Genomic DNA, 14188 nt, shown 5'->3' on the forward strand with positions numbered 1-14188 from the left:
CCATAATTGTATTATTTATATATGTATATATATATGTTAGTGTGTGTGTGTATTGCTAATGCTGCTTACTAATTGCAATAGCACTTCGTTCTTGTGCCTTGCAGATGACCTTCTAATCGATATATCTGTATACCACCGTACTACTGGAAGGAAACACCTGAGTGTTCAGGTTTACAATCGACAATGCTTATGTTCGTTGCGTGATCTGATCGTGTGTGCTGGCGATAAACCTCGATCGGGGAATCTACAGGGAAATTCGGCCTACTTTTTCATCGAAAGGAATTTCTACAGCGATATGCGTTCGCCGGACGCTGTTGACTATAGTATACCAGGTGTTTAGTTTTCATTCATTGATGTGTTTGTGTGTTTTCTGCTTTGGTATATTGTAGAACACTAGTTGGAATCTTTTTGTTCTATCGAGGTTGCAAAATTGCAAGTCATTCTAGCTGGACACCTGGCTTTGTGTGACTATATGGGTCTCGCGTGCTGTTCTGTGCAACTTAAGAATTTGTTTGGATTCTGGTAGATTACGTGCCCTATGTTAATCTACTGTGCTGTCTATCCAGTTCTGCAGTGGCTAAAGGAAACCACGACAGATCGGGCCAACTCCGGCAATCACCAGGGTGAAGCACTAGGGTCCTTCAAAATGGAGGATCATACTTTTGCTGACCTCTCTGTTCGTTTGGGTGTGCAGTATCGGTTCGTACATCAGGGCCAGTGCGAGCATGTGCTCAAATTCGAGCGTGTACGTGTCGCAGGAAGCCTTTGGAAACAACCGACTGATGGGTGAGTTGAGATTAATGACATATCACCAATTTTTCTTTGCGCACTTAGCAGTTATTTAGTTTTGCTGTTTTGGCCTGCCACGAGCCTTTAGTACGTATACCGGCTATCGTTGTATTCCGATGATACTTAGGCGCATGCATCGTACCCTGTGATGTGGGTTATACCATGAACAAGAATAGCCGTGTTAGATAGAATCGGTAGGGGCAGGGTGCACTATATTGATTGGTGTAACCTCTAATTGAACTCTGTGACACTCTTGTAGCGAGTTGCACACCTGTGCCTTGTTATCTAATGCTTTAGATAGCTTTAGATAACCGCTATAGCTGAATTATTGATCAAGGGCTTTTTCGAATGCCAATCTCGTGCCGCTCGAGGTATTTAGTGTAAGAATGCTAATGGTGACCAATGGTTATAGTTTTGATACTACTTACGGTTAGATATACCTGCCGGCATACCTTTTATTTCTAAATAGCTGGAGAATGAAACCCGTTCATTTTTCTACGTAAAAATGCGAGGTAGACCTCACAATCTGTATTGAGGTCTGTATTGCTAACTAATTTCTAATGTGCGTGTACTTTTCCCTTTATGCACCTAAAAGCGATGGCAATATGTTTCGATACGAAATGAACTATCCGGTGACCACATACACATTAAAGCCCAGGGCGCAGAAGTGTGGAGTGTGTACGCTCTATGCTGCGAAGTAAGCATTCGACCTCAGTCGTGTTGACTTTTCTGTTTACTGATGACGTGTTGAAGATTTAATATACAGCAATTATTCTGGAGTTTAATTTGCATTCGCTGCACTTTGTCCTGTCATATAAGCGACTTCTGAAACGTAAGGTAGCGCGCTTGTATTGCACAAAGCCCTATGTACTCTGATACTAAATTCGCAAACGCGATGCACAAAGCGATATTTAATTGCATGGACAATAGCGCATCTCAAGGTGCATCTTCAGACACCTCCACGCGTGTACAATTGGCTGACACCCTACTTTCTCACTTTTACTATGAAGGTACGCTGTACATGATAGTGCGATTCTTATCGAGACTCCGGCCTTCCTCTGTGAGATTTGTTTCGATTCTCTACACCGTGATGCCAGTGGCAATATCATCCTGGAGGTGGGACCAAAATTCCAAGTGGAAAGCTTCCCATAGATGCCTCACTATTACGCGTGTGTTGCTGGTAACAGCCTCGATAATATGGGCGAAGGGTATCGAGTGATACAACTTCTGGCAGTCCACTCTGAGTACTCGAAACTAGCTGCGCTTTCTTGGTCATTACATGGACTTTCACTCGCGTCGAGTGAAATTTTATAAGCTTTCATTCGCTTTAAGTGGCTCTTGAAAAGTTAGGCGTAGATTTTCTCGCGCGAAATTGTGAGTTTCCTTGCTTGCTGAAAAATCATTCGTGGTCACACATACACGCGCAAAGCCTCAAGTGAGTGCGTGTCTATACAAAACGTACGACATTTGACTAATTGCTTGCGTAATGACCTTGCACGCGGAGCAAATATTGGAACGCTGCAGGGAAGGTTAAGAAGCGAGTAAGCCTCTGCATTGATTTGCATTTGTACAGTGTAAAATGACCACTTGAAAACCACCACTTGAGATCTCTTCGCTACTTATGGATTCCAAGCGCTTGATCACTCTTCCTTGTGCAATCAAATCGTCATGCAGTACAGACTTACAAGGACATTGCAACTTATAATTAACTACATCGATTTCAAAAATAAGCTGTCTCCTTCATAAAAGACGTCCACCATATGCACTTGCTTCGATGGCATAAAACAACGTACAGGTGCTCCTCTTGCTGATTCGATGTAGCTAGCTTGGTCTAAAATTTGTTAAGGGTTCGCGTAGATGCACCAGCGACATATTAGACCCACCTGGGCTGGCGGGTGCGGTCTCGCACTTCTAACAAAAGTACCACGCACCGGACTTCATTCGAAGCGTTTCGCCCATATTAAAGAACCAAGTGTCAACTATTGATTGCAGACCAATAGGCACGAAAACGAACAAGTGATCAGCACCTTTCGACATGGCGCTACCTTAGAATCCATAGTTGTCTAGCTAAACGTTCACATATGACAGTTCATATGTAACAACCATGAAATGCGCATAGCTTGGATCTGCCGACCATAACCGATCTTACGTTCATATACATCCACCATGAAATACGCTTAGGTAGGTGGGCCTGACGGTGCTACAGATCCCGTTTATGCAACAGGATCACTTACTGCTCCTATTCTACCTATTTATTCTTATTCTTCTGTCATCTACTGCTCTTTGTATCGCACTCTTTCTGCTGTTGTTGTCCAAGTCTTTCTTGTACAATAGCCCTCTGCTCCTCAAGGAATTTGGCCCACCTTAGATCATCATTCACCTGATTCACTATATATTCCGGTACCGCAGGCGCCTCCACGACCCGCTCTTTCGATTTCCTCGCACCAGACGGTGGTATGGCAGCACCTATTCTACTCGTTATTTTGTTCGGCCTCTGTAGTTTATCGTTGGATTTGACCAAGCTGATTCTATCGCTGCAAGCGTCTAACTCGTGGTGAGGCGGACATCCATTCTTAGCTACTTTCGGGCTCACTGAACGACCTCGTTTAGAGTGTATACGCAAAAGGTTGAAATGCATACTTATTAGTCTACGAAGTTCTCTGCTGAGGGTGATCAACAACAAGTTTTGATATTGTACTACAAGTACACAGTGTATTCAGTATGTGGCCAGCGTACTATATATATTGGAGACCGGTTACGACTGCGACCACGGTCTGACGGTGAATGTGATATGTAAAAAATAGTCATTTGAGTCTCACTTGACTGGTGTGAAAGTCGTGTGTTCTTAGAAAATAATTTATGCGGAAAATTGCTTTTAAAAATAGGTCACTCTCTAGTGCGGAATCTATCTAAATATAAATATCTATTGTCGTTTTATTATATTTGTTTTGTTTTTAAAAACATTTCATAGCCTTATGAAATCAGAAAATAGAACAAAACAAAAAACAAAACAAAAAAACCAATCTCAATACAGTCATACCTCTAAATATGTCCAGGTTACGCTGAGGGAAACAAAATTGGACATATATAGAGGTAGACATATCTGGGTCAGGTACTGAGGTGCAAAGGACAGATATGGAGCTGATAGTACCCTTTCTCTCGCGATATTTCCTTTTTACATGCACTTCGTTAGACAGACTAATAATTTTCTCTCCAGCGAACACAAACCTCTGTATAGTTTTTATACTTATTTCTTTAACTATATCACTTTTATAGTTCTCTCTCGTTGGCTTGCTCAAACCATATCCACTCTTTTTGATAGTGCACACGACGACACCTTTCTCGTCGTTTGTTAGATTAACTCTCTTTGCTGGAACGGCACACATCTTTGATAACACAGTTTGTTTGTACACCTTCTTTTTATTACTATTAGACAGTCTCTTCACTATTGTATCTGACGCCTCGTTTACCCCAGACGATGCACCTTGCTTAGACGTAGATTGTGTCGTATCATCTTCCTGCATTGCATCAGAATCAGTAGTTGTCTGATCCAACAGTGATACTGCTGATGCAGGTGGTGTCAATTCATCTGATTGGCTCGCTGTTGATGCATTTGGTGGCTTGCAATTATCTGTAGACAAGCAGTAACCGATCGAATTCGATCCAAACCCCTCACCAAGATGCACACCACAAAAGGCATGCATATTATGATCGCAACCAGTACATTTGAGCACTTGATTTTGGTTGCGTGATTGTGCACCCTTGTGCGCAACCGCGTCCTAAGCTAGAAGTATCCTCCATGAAGAAGAAGTAAGTCTTAGTTTACCTTTGGCGTATTTACTGTGTGTAGACTACACAAATGTATACTTATTGCATGAAGTCTCACTGAGATTGTATCCCGTGGCCCATTCATGGCTGGATCACTAGGAAATATTGATGCTGAGTAATAATTTAAACTGAGAGCTTCTGATTTAATAGTTCCAAGGCCCCAAAAGGGGACAAGCTCTCTAGTAGGGATCGGTCCAAATGAAAAGTGAACATATATAGAGGAAGACACTTAAAGAGGCAGACATACAAAGTTATATGACAGTATATCACCACAAGAAGAAAGAGACTTGCGCTCGCCTCTCAGTAGTTAGATATTTAACCTCGTAGCGAAAGAATTTTATAAAAATAGAGCTGGTGAGCAATGGTGACGGATGACCTTGGTTTTGGTTTTGTTATATATGTTAAAAAATAAACATTTGTTTGATCATGTATTGACTATTGGGTGAATTAGAGAGAATCAGTTCACATATAAACCTCATAACCGGCGGGGATTTTACTATGGAGGTTGTCCCAGATGTATATTAAAAAATACATCCCATTGATCATTAAATAGATCTATTTGTTCGTATTGGCGAGTTATAAACACATACTCAATCACATCCCGAATGGGCTATTGTTGGTTTGTACCAGAGTTGGGTTAAACTAGTCAAACATGAGTACTATATAGGTCCGTTCATACCTATCAGACATCCTTGGAATCGAAGTATGTTGCTCCTATACTCTTTGGGATGATATATGTCTGTTCATAGCACCTCTGGCGCTCCTGTAGTTGCTGGAGGAGATCAAGGCCAATAAGGGGCAGTTTTGGGCCTACCAGGATGCATTGGATCAGTTGCTGGATGCAGGCAAAGTGGCTGGTGGTGAAGGTTTGGCCACGGGGGCAGACAGGGCAGAGACAGCCGTCAGTGCGGTAGTCGAGCAATGTGAACATGTACGTATTTGTTACAATCATAGCACAGATCCGGATTGGTGTAGGCTCGAAGCAGCGGTTGAAGCTGTCGTGTCTGGCTTTGTCCCGATCTGAGGTTGTCGGTTTGCCTATGAACAATTGTTAGTAGTATTGACGCCGGGCCATTGCCGCGATCTCCTTGTTGGAAAAGCGTTTTGTTGAATTATTTCTAATGTCGTCACATCGTCGGCAGAGGGCTACATGGTCTGGTGTACGCCCGTCCGTATGCAATAGGAATTTATTATTAAGAACCACCGCTTTGACATGAATAATATCTTATTCTTTTAAATTAATAATCACGTTAGGAAAAAAATGTGATTAAGTTTTGGATTCTGCCAATTTGGGGTTAAGTATTAATAGAAATTGGGTTCACATTCTCAATTATTATATAATAATGTGCTTTTACAAAATGCAATAGGAAAACGTACAGATCGATACATAATAATGACATGGTAGCTCTGGTACTGTGTAGTACACTGTACAGTGAACAGTCACAGACTTCCCAACAAATGTACGTTACTTTTGAAAAAACAATACACTGGAAATTGGATGAGTAATATATCTTTTCGTTTGTGCACCTCTGACTCTCGTTGTTGTAACAACAATTATTTTTCAAAAGAACATAGTAAATACAGTGAATTTATCTGTACATTTTGGTTTTTGGGGTTTTTTTTAAATCAAACAACAAATATGAAAATTAAACTCTTCATTTGATTCTATATCAACTGATGCAATAAATACAATATTTCAGATAGTTAAGGCCCTCAGGCCTCCTCGAGGTCAAAAAATGTGATTTACTCTATTTTTTTTTAAACACCGAAATTTCCGTGTTCGTTTCGGGCCGGAACTTAGGAAGTTGAAACTTGGAATAAATACATAACACTGAAAACAAACGTTTTTTTTGAGGTTAGAGCTGTCGATTCCTGTCAAGTTCCTGATTCCCAATTTATCCAAATCCGATAAGTTTATGGTCTTCCCGACGTCTCCGGCTCCCACCAATCGATTGTCACAAAGGTTGCGGATCGAATTGCCTGACTCACATGATGTTGAGAAATAAGGTCAAGGCTTGAGCCTTGAGCCTTGACTTCTCACCTGATTTTGAGTGAAATTTGACCGAAATTTGACTGAAAACTATTTTTTTTTGCATTTATTCTTATTTCATTCTGTAAAAGTGAAATGTTTTGAAATAGAGATGAGATTACTTTTTTTGTTTCAAAGAAAAACATTTGTTTTTAAAAAAAATGAATAGCGAAGTATTTTGAAATTGTGATCCTATTGGTTGTTTTAGGGTTTTATAGTATAGTTGTTTAAAATAAAATAAACAGCTCGCCAAAGAAAAAAATACTGTTTTTAAAATTCTGTACATACGTAGAAGAAGAAAAATTATTGTAATGCTTTATTTCATCCCTTGAAATCAGCGGTGTGACCGATTTTACTCTAGTCGAGAAATGAAATTCGAGCTTCGATTTCATAAATATTTCATATTTCATTTCATTCCCAAAATCAGGGGTGAGACCAAGACTAAAATTGAAATCCTAGTTTTTGAGTATTCACCGTTTGCTTTCGGGCTATGTCTGATTTTATGCTCCAAATTCTCCAAATTATGACCCGACAATGTCCTACGGACGTTAGTCCGTTCAGCCTATTTTCTTTCTTATCTTTACTTCTCTCTACTCTAGTAGAAGAGAGAGAGAGTCATGGTCAATTTGAACAAAATTGAGATTTCAAGTACTGTCCAATGTCCACACTCCACCACAGACCACAGCACTCCACACTCCACAGACCACAGTCCACAGTCCACAGTCCACAGTCCACAGTCCACAGTCCACAGTCCACAGTCCACAGTCCACAGTCCACAGTCCACAGTCCACAGTCCACAGTCCACAGTCCACAGTCCACAGTCCACAGTCCACAGTCCAAAGTCCATACTCCAGTCTCCACAGTCGAGCATTCCACGGAATATTGTTAAAAATATTATTTATAATATTATTGTTTCTCGCATCAGTTAAATAAAAGCCCAAACTGTAAATACTCCAAAGCTGCTTTATGTAGAAAATCAATTTTGAGTCATTTATTTTTTGTTCTTTATTTTTGGGTGTTAAAATTTAATTTTTTTAAATTCTTAGAAGGCTATGCTTTTTTGAAACAAAAATCAAAATTGCTCTCTCTTATTTTAAAAAACAATATTGTACTAAATATTGGCTATCTATGTATGTCGCTATGATCTATATCTGAAGACTGAAAGCGTAAACTTTTCTTTATATTTTTTTAAAAAGAAAAGCTTACGCTGTCAGTAAAAATGGGTGATAATGTCAACAGGGACTTTATTATTATTAAAAACAGCTGTTGACTTTATCCCAAATACGCAAAATCTGTCCCTTATTGGGGATTGGAGTCCCTGTGGAATATTTCCCCGCTATTTAGAAATCCCGAGTCCCCAATTCTGAGTCTTAAGAAAGTATTAAACAAATAATGCTTTTTTATTGTCGAATGTCGAAACTGAAAACTCGAATGTCGTGAGCTCCCTGAGGAATTTTGCGACTCGTTGATTTGTATAAAATATAACACGTCTGGGGCGCCGTAGAGACTGAAAGCTTTTTTTCCAAAGAAGGAAGTTAATGACTTGTGAATATACCGGCAAACAGGGCGGACTAGGCGCACACCCAAGAGCACAGACGAAACGCGCGCTGTCACTTGCAAACACACACACACCACGGCACCCCACCCGCCCACCTACTCACTCATACACACACATACATGTAAAAGCATTCACACACAATCACACAATCACTCACACACTCTAATTCACACCTTACTCACGCACACACCCAACAACTCACACTCACTCACTCACAAACTCTCGTGCACGCGCTCTCACACACACTCCTCACACACAAACTCTCATATCACACATCCATACACCCACACACCCACACACACCCACACACACACTAATTCACCCACACCCACTCATATGAACACACTCACAAACATTCACTCAATACATAAACACACACATACATACTATTGTTAATGTACCCTCGCTCAATCATACACGCCCATTCATGTCACACAATCGTATACACTCACTCATACACACACACTCACACACATGCTCACTCACTCACACTCATACATACACACGCATCCACACACACTGATACACACGCATCCACACAAACTAACACACTCGCGCACTCAACCACAAACGCGTTCACTCACACGCGCTCACTAATACAAACGCCTATACACGTGTGCACCCATGTACGCACAAACACACACACACACGCACGCACACCACAAATTTAAAAAAAACCCCTAAAATTTAAAAACAAATGCTTTTTATTCATTTAGGATCCCTCGGGGACCTCTTGGGGGCCTTCAAATGGGGAAAAAGAGTTCCGGACAGATTTCAAGTTCAATAAAAAAAAATAGGGACTCTACAACTACGCTTTCAGTGATATAAATATATATATAATATCTAATATTGTTCCATAAACTTGAAACAGGTCGATTGCCACTCTCCTTGTCAGGGATTTTCAGTGACGGTGCGAAGTTGAGAAAATAATTTCAGCAAGTCTCGTGTGAGGCGCGTCTCGCGAGCGTGTTTCCTCTCTAGGTCTCTTGCACTAAACATACAGTGTAGTGTATACTTTATGCCCAATTTTGTTGCTTGTGCGCGAAACATGCATGAGCCAGTGGCCGGAGAGTGCGGAAACCCTCTACGAAGACCGGCAACAGCTTCGAGTGAAAAAAATGATACACTTGATATGAACGGGCAGATGGGATATGAAACAGTTGAGTGTGGGCAAAGAAATTTAAATTCGTCGACTACAGAAGTCTTAGCAGACCCTAAGTTCATGGAAGAGGGCGAACATGGTGCTACTACGCAAACCATTGACATTCAGGGTGGGGTTAAAATGGTGTGTAAATTCAGCATTTCGCGTCAAGATATGGAAAATAATAGTAGACAGTATTTGCTGGAAACAACGAAAGAATACACTAATCATGCTGTTGCCAACAACTTCTACAAAGGTATGCTGTATTTTTCTTTGCTGCTATGTCAAAACCAGTAATCCAATATAATATATATATATATATAATATAGATATAGATATAGATGTAGATATATAGATGTAATATACAAATATAAAATATACAATATATATATATATATTATATATAATATATATAATATAATATATTACATATATATATATATATATAATATATATATATATATATATATATACACATAAATTCGGGTGTTTGGGTGTGTTTATGTTTATGTTTAAGTATAGATGCATTTTTTTTAAGTTTGCTTATATATTGTATGTATGATCATTTGAAGTTTGTATACGTTTTTGAATATAATGTTAGCTCCGTGGATTGATTTCACATTGCTCGCTCCCGTGCTTCGACTGAAGAATGTTGTTTGAGTTTACGCCGATCTAAATGACTTCCCTACCCAGTTAACAGTTCATGTTTATGGTGGAGTCGATTTTCTTGTGTGCTTTCACATTCTCTGAATTCATTTCTTTGGGGCAGTTGATATTTGTGTCATTCAGGTCGAACGAATATTTGTAATATAATGGTTCGCTGGCGTTTATTTCGCAATGTGTATTGTCATCGCAGGAGTGAAGTGGGCGCCAGACGGTAGTCATCTGCTGACGTGCACTGAAGATAATCACTTTAGGCTATATCAATTGCCTGTCGATATGGACTATCAAACTCCTGAGTACTGGTACGTTATGTGATTAGACTCTTTATGTCATTTTCAGACGATTTGTTCTGCTTTCGTCGAGGTTGCGCATGAACAGTGGACTAGAGTGCCACCTCACTGTGTGGGAAAATTTTTGAGTTTTCTGTGCGTCTTAGCTTGCATCATCATCGCCCAATGGTTGGGCATGCACCTGGCGCCGGGCGATAGACTAAATATCCTACGTGCCGTGCTAAAAAATCTGCAGCGTAGTGGGGAGCTGCTCGAAGTCACTGACATTCCAGCGGGCGAATTGATCTACGATTATGCCTGGTATCCTCATATGCGGTACTGGGATCCGACCACCTGCGTGTACATCACGTGCACCCGCGATCACCCAATACATCTCAGAGAAGCGGCCACAGGAGGTACTACCAATTTGGTTCTTTTGTGTCCCTGCACTCTATATGTATATATGTACAATCCTTCATGCGGAACACGCACGTACGTGTGTGTTAAGTTCTACTTTGCTTTTTTAATTTTAGGAACTGTTGGTAAGGTGCATATCAGTGTTTTTTTTTTACCGTTAAGACATCCTAGATATGCAGGTTGGTTGATGCTTTTATGTGATTGATTGACGCTGTTGTCTGGTTGGAAGGTTCTGACGGAATTTGCCGTGATCTCGATTTTTTTTACATGCCGTTTGGAGTTTTGTGTAGTTTTGATGATACCTGATACGTGACACGTAAATGCAATCGAAGCGGCAGTGTCTAAGGCAAGGAAAGGCGTATTTGTATATATCGCAAGAAGACAGACAGTTCGGGTAAGCGGCCGCTTTGGACAATTTTCAATAACGTCCAAAAAGCCGCTAACAATCCACTGTCGCACTTTCCGGCCGGATCGGAACTTATCTTTGTTCGGTCAATGCAAATTAGCTAAAAGATCAAACATTGTAGTGCCTGTATCGAAAAATGCAGTTAATAAAGTATCAGCCAAGATCGCTGACATCTATATCGGGTACGAATTTGCGCAAGATATATCGTCAAATAATAATAAATTTCTCTACTCTATAATTTTTCCCGGGAATTGTGCCCTCCTCCCAGCTATTCGCTGTACATACAGGCCGTACAATCACCTCGATGAGGTTGAGGCCCCCAAGTCAGTTGCTTTCAATCCTGACGGCACAAAGGTGTGATTCCTTCCTGTTATTTGAATTCAACGAGTTATTGTACTATTACTTTCGCCGGCTTTAAAGTTTACCACATCGAATCAGGCATAAACAACAATGCTTATTTTGACTCATGCAAGTAATCGGTAGTTTGTGAAATGTGACTGATTTTTTATTCTGATATAATGTACACTATAATGTACACAGACATCATATCTTCATGCGCTGCTGCCTGCGTGACTGACTGACCGTGATTGTATATTTCTCGTATGCAAGATATACTGTGGATTTGAGAAGATGATCCGCATATTTGACACTTCGCGTCCCGGGAGAGACCACATTGATGTAAAGACTCTGGCGCATAAAAGAGCGTAAGTTCCGTCGTTCCAAGTTAAGTCCAGTGCACGCCCCTCGATTTATGCATAATTTTGTCTATTCACTTATTGAAATTCTTGTCGGAACAGAACTGTTTTTTGTCTGTTTGTATCAAGAATGAGGTGTTTAATGCGTATACGTTTCTTGATAATGCAAGCTGGCGCCTGAAAAAGATATAGACAATCAAATCAGCATTCGGCACTCACATGTTAATCCTAAGTGGAACATACGTTGTCTCTTTCGAGGCTCAACATCTCAAGTGATGGCCAATCGAGCTACCGTAACCACACTGATTTTGTCAGTTTTTTTTGCCTTACAGGAAGGGTCAACGTGGAATTATTTCGACCATCGCTTTTTCGCCAGCGACTCTCTCACTTTACGCCGCTGGCAGCTATGATCGAAGCATCGCCTTGTACGTAGACAACGATTGCAGCCCGGTAGCGCGATTGAAAGGGAGTAAGGGAGGAGTAACTCAAGTATGCTTCGCACTCGTATTTGTCCCATATTGCATAGTTGGCCTGTTGTTTTGAGTCAAATTCAAATCGTTTCGGTCGATTTCAGGTTGTAATATTTTCCAATGAGGATGGGTTCTATTGTTCTCAATTAGCACTCATTCTGTAGTTATGTGTTTTGATGTCCCCTTTGCACACAATTTTTTGCCAGCGAAGTTGGGCTCTTGCTTTAATTCGAGGAATGTCGGACTGATGGGAATGATAGATTAAAACAACTCAATCTATATATTTTCGCGATGTATATCAAAGGCTTGACATAATACATATCGCGTTGTAGGTGAAATTCTCTCCCGATGGACTGTATGTATACAGTGGAGGCAGAAGGGACGATTATATTATGTGCTGGGATGTACGGATGGGTGGTAAGCTCGCTGGGCGTATGAAGCGAACGGCAGACACAAACCAGCGACTGCAGTTTGATATAGATCCGCAGGGAAAGTACCTAGCCACAGGTGGGTCGCCGATCGCGGTTTATTTTCAATTTGGGGGTCCGCTAGCTCGTTTTGGTTTTCCTGTACCTTCGGGTGAATCACCATGCGTTTTTTTTGCAATTTATCACGCGGCTATTACCGTTAGATGCTCTCCCCGTGTGATGATTATAAGGTAACATAGCAAGTCTATTTCCGACTTTTAGGCCGGCTGGCAATACTTACTCAAGAACGATCATTATGAATAGCTCGACGCCTGCAATGGCATATCATCACTTGAGAAAAGCTCTCTTGTGGGTAACGAGAGTAAGCCTTCACTAAAGTGGTTTTTTGAACAGAATCGAAATCAATATGCATCTATGCTCATAAACCATTCCCGTTCAATCGCAGGTAGCCAAGATGCAACCATTCGAGTCTTCGATCTGAACGGTGACTGGCCCGAGGACTACAATACGTATGACAGCCAGTGTTCAAGTAGCAGCTATGTGCGCGGTGTTCCTCTGTATCTACACTTAATTTGAATGTAGATTATAAGTTTAAGCAGCGTTCGACTATGTTGTATACCTACCAAATGAAATCTCTTTGAATGCCCTTAAATTTCTGCTCCCCGGCGCATCGCCAGCATTTTCATCACCTACTATGATGTGCTAGAATCTAATACACAATTGTTCTGCGAGCTCCCACAGTCGTTGTTTGCTTTTCTGACGCCTATGACTCTAGTACAACGCCGTCACGGCACTAAGCCATTTTGTGAGGTTTTCTTGCTGCTCTTCTATTCTCTCGCTTTGGACCAGAACTAGGTTTATCGTATGTCACCGCTATTGGAGCCGTCAATCAATCCACTTTCTACTTTCTTTTATGCGTTCGTGTGCCATACTATATAGATTTTGTAGATCAATCCTTTCTCGACGTTGCTTACCTCTGGGCTGACCATCGTGCAGAACTTCCATTCAGGGGTGGCGGCTCTTGATTATACTACATCGTGATTCTAACTCCCCTCAACTTCAACACTTTTTCAATAACAATATGCCTCGAGCAGTCCTTTAGAGCCTGTACGAGTAATTAACAGTCCGGGTCCGAGTTCTATAAATGGAGTGAACTTCCATCCTTATTATCCACTGCTGTCGAGTAAGTTTTCGTGACGTGTATCTGAACATATATATTTGCCCAATAACCGCCCTGCTCACATTTGCACACAATACGCGGTATGCGTGCAAATAATACAAAGTCAGTGACTAGAAGCTCTGGAGTGCGTGCTGTAAGTATAGTACAATGTTAACGTAAGCGTTCCTCGCGCACGAGTCTTTTTTTGCCGTTCGCAATGGCCTTTTCAAAATTAGTAGATGCCGATAAATGCTTATATCGGCTTCAATACCGTTATCGTTCGACATCGCCTTGCTGACAATTCTAATGTATCCGTAGTCTGGTAATGGTGTCATA

At 40.9% G+C, this 14188-nt stretch overlaps 3 protein-coding genes across 3 annotated transcripts; 2 read left to right on the forward strand and 1 right to left on the reverse strand.

Moving 5' to 3' along the window:
• The first annotated feature begins 102 nt into the window (after window positions 1–102).
• SARC_09530 (hypothetical protein) lies at window positions 103–2213 on the forward strand. Its single transcript, XM_014296446.1, has 4 exons — window positions 103–332; window positions 567–786; window positions 1385–1486; window positions 1800–2213. Exons 1-4 carry the CDS (start codon window positions 296–298, stop codon window positions 1939–1941), a joined length of 501 nt encoding a protein of 166 aa, XP_014151921.1. The 5' UTR covers window positions 103–295; the 3' UTR covers window positions 1942–2213.
• A 695-nt stretch (window positions 2214–2908) lies between these two features.
• Window positions 2909–3539, reverse strand: SARC_09531 (hypothetical protein). The gene has a single exon (XM_014296447.1). It carries the CDS (start codon window positions 3425–3427, stop codon window positions 3059–3061), a length of 369 nt encoding a protein of 122 aa, XP_014151922.1. The 5' UTR covers window positions 3428–3539; the 3' UTR covers window positions 2909–3058.
• Window positions 3540–9254: 5715 nt separating this feature from the next.
• On the forward strand, window positions 9255–13269 carry SARC_09532 (hypothetical protein; the record flags this gene model as incomplete). Its single annotated transcript, XM_014296448.1, has 8 exons — window positions 9255–9601; window positions 10202–10310; window positions 10534–10693; window positions 11369–11454; window positions 11710–11804; window positions 12128–12284; window positions 12598–12772; window positions 13139–13269. The coding sequence occupies exons 3-8, from the start codon at window positions 10609–10611 to the stop codon at window positions 13267–13269; spliced, it is 729 nt and encodes a 242-aa protein (XP_014151923.1). The 5' UTR covers window positions 9255–9601; window positions 10202–10310; window positions 10534–10608.
• Window positions 13270–14188: the final 919 nt, after the last annotated feature.

This window comes from Sphaeroforma arctica (genome assembly GCF_001186125.1).
Source record: "Sphaeroforma arctica JP610 unplaced genomic scaffold supercont1.980, whole genome shotgun sequence".
Taxonomy (NCBI): Eukaryota; class Ichthyosporea; order Ichthyophonida; genus Sphaeroforma; species Sphaeroforma arctica.

Coding starts and splice junctions, on each gene's coding strand:
- SARC_09530 (XM_014296446.1), top strand. CDS start 296: ATGCGTTCGCCGGACGCTGTTGACTATAGTATACCAG. Junction 333..566: donor TGTTGACTATAGTATACCAG/GTGTTTAGTTTT, acceptor CTGTCTATCCAG/TTCTGCAGTGGCTAAAGGAA. Junction 787..1,384: donor TGGAAACAACCGACTGATGG/GTGAGTTGAGAT, acceptor TGCACCTAAAAG/CGATGGCAATATGTTTCGAT.
- SARC_09531 (XM_014296447.1), bottom strand. CDS start 3,427: ATGCATTTCAACCTTTTGCGTATACACTCTAAACGAGGTCGTTCAGTG.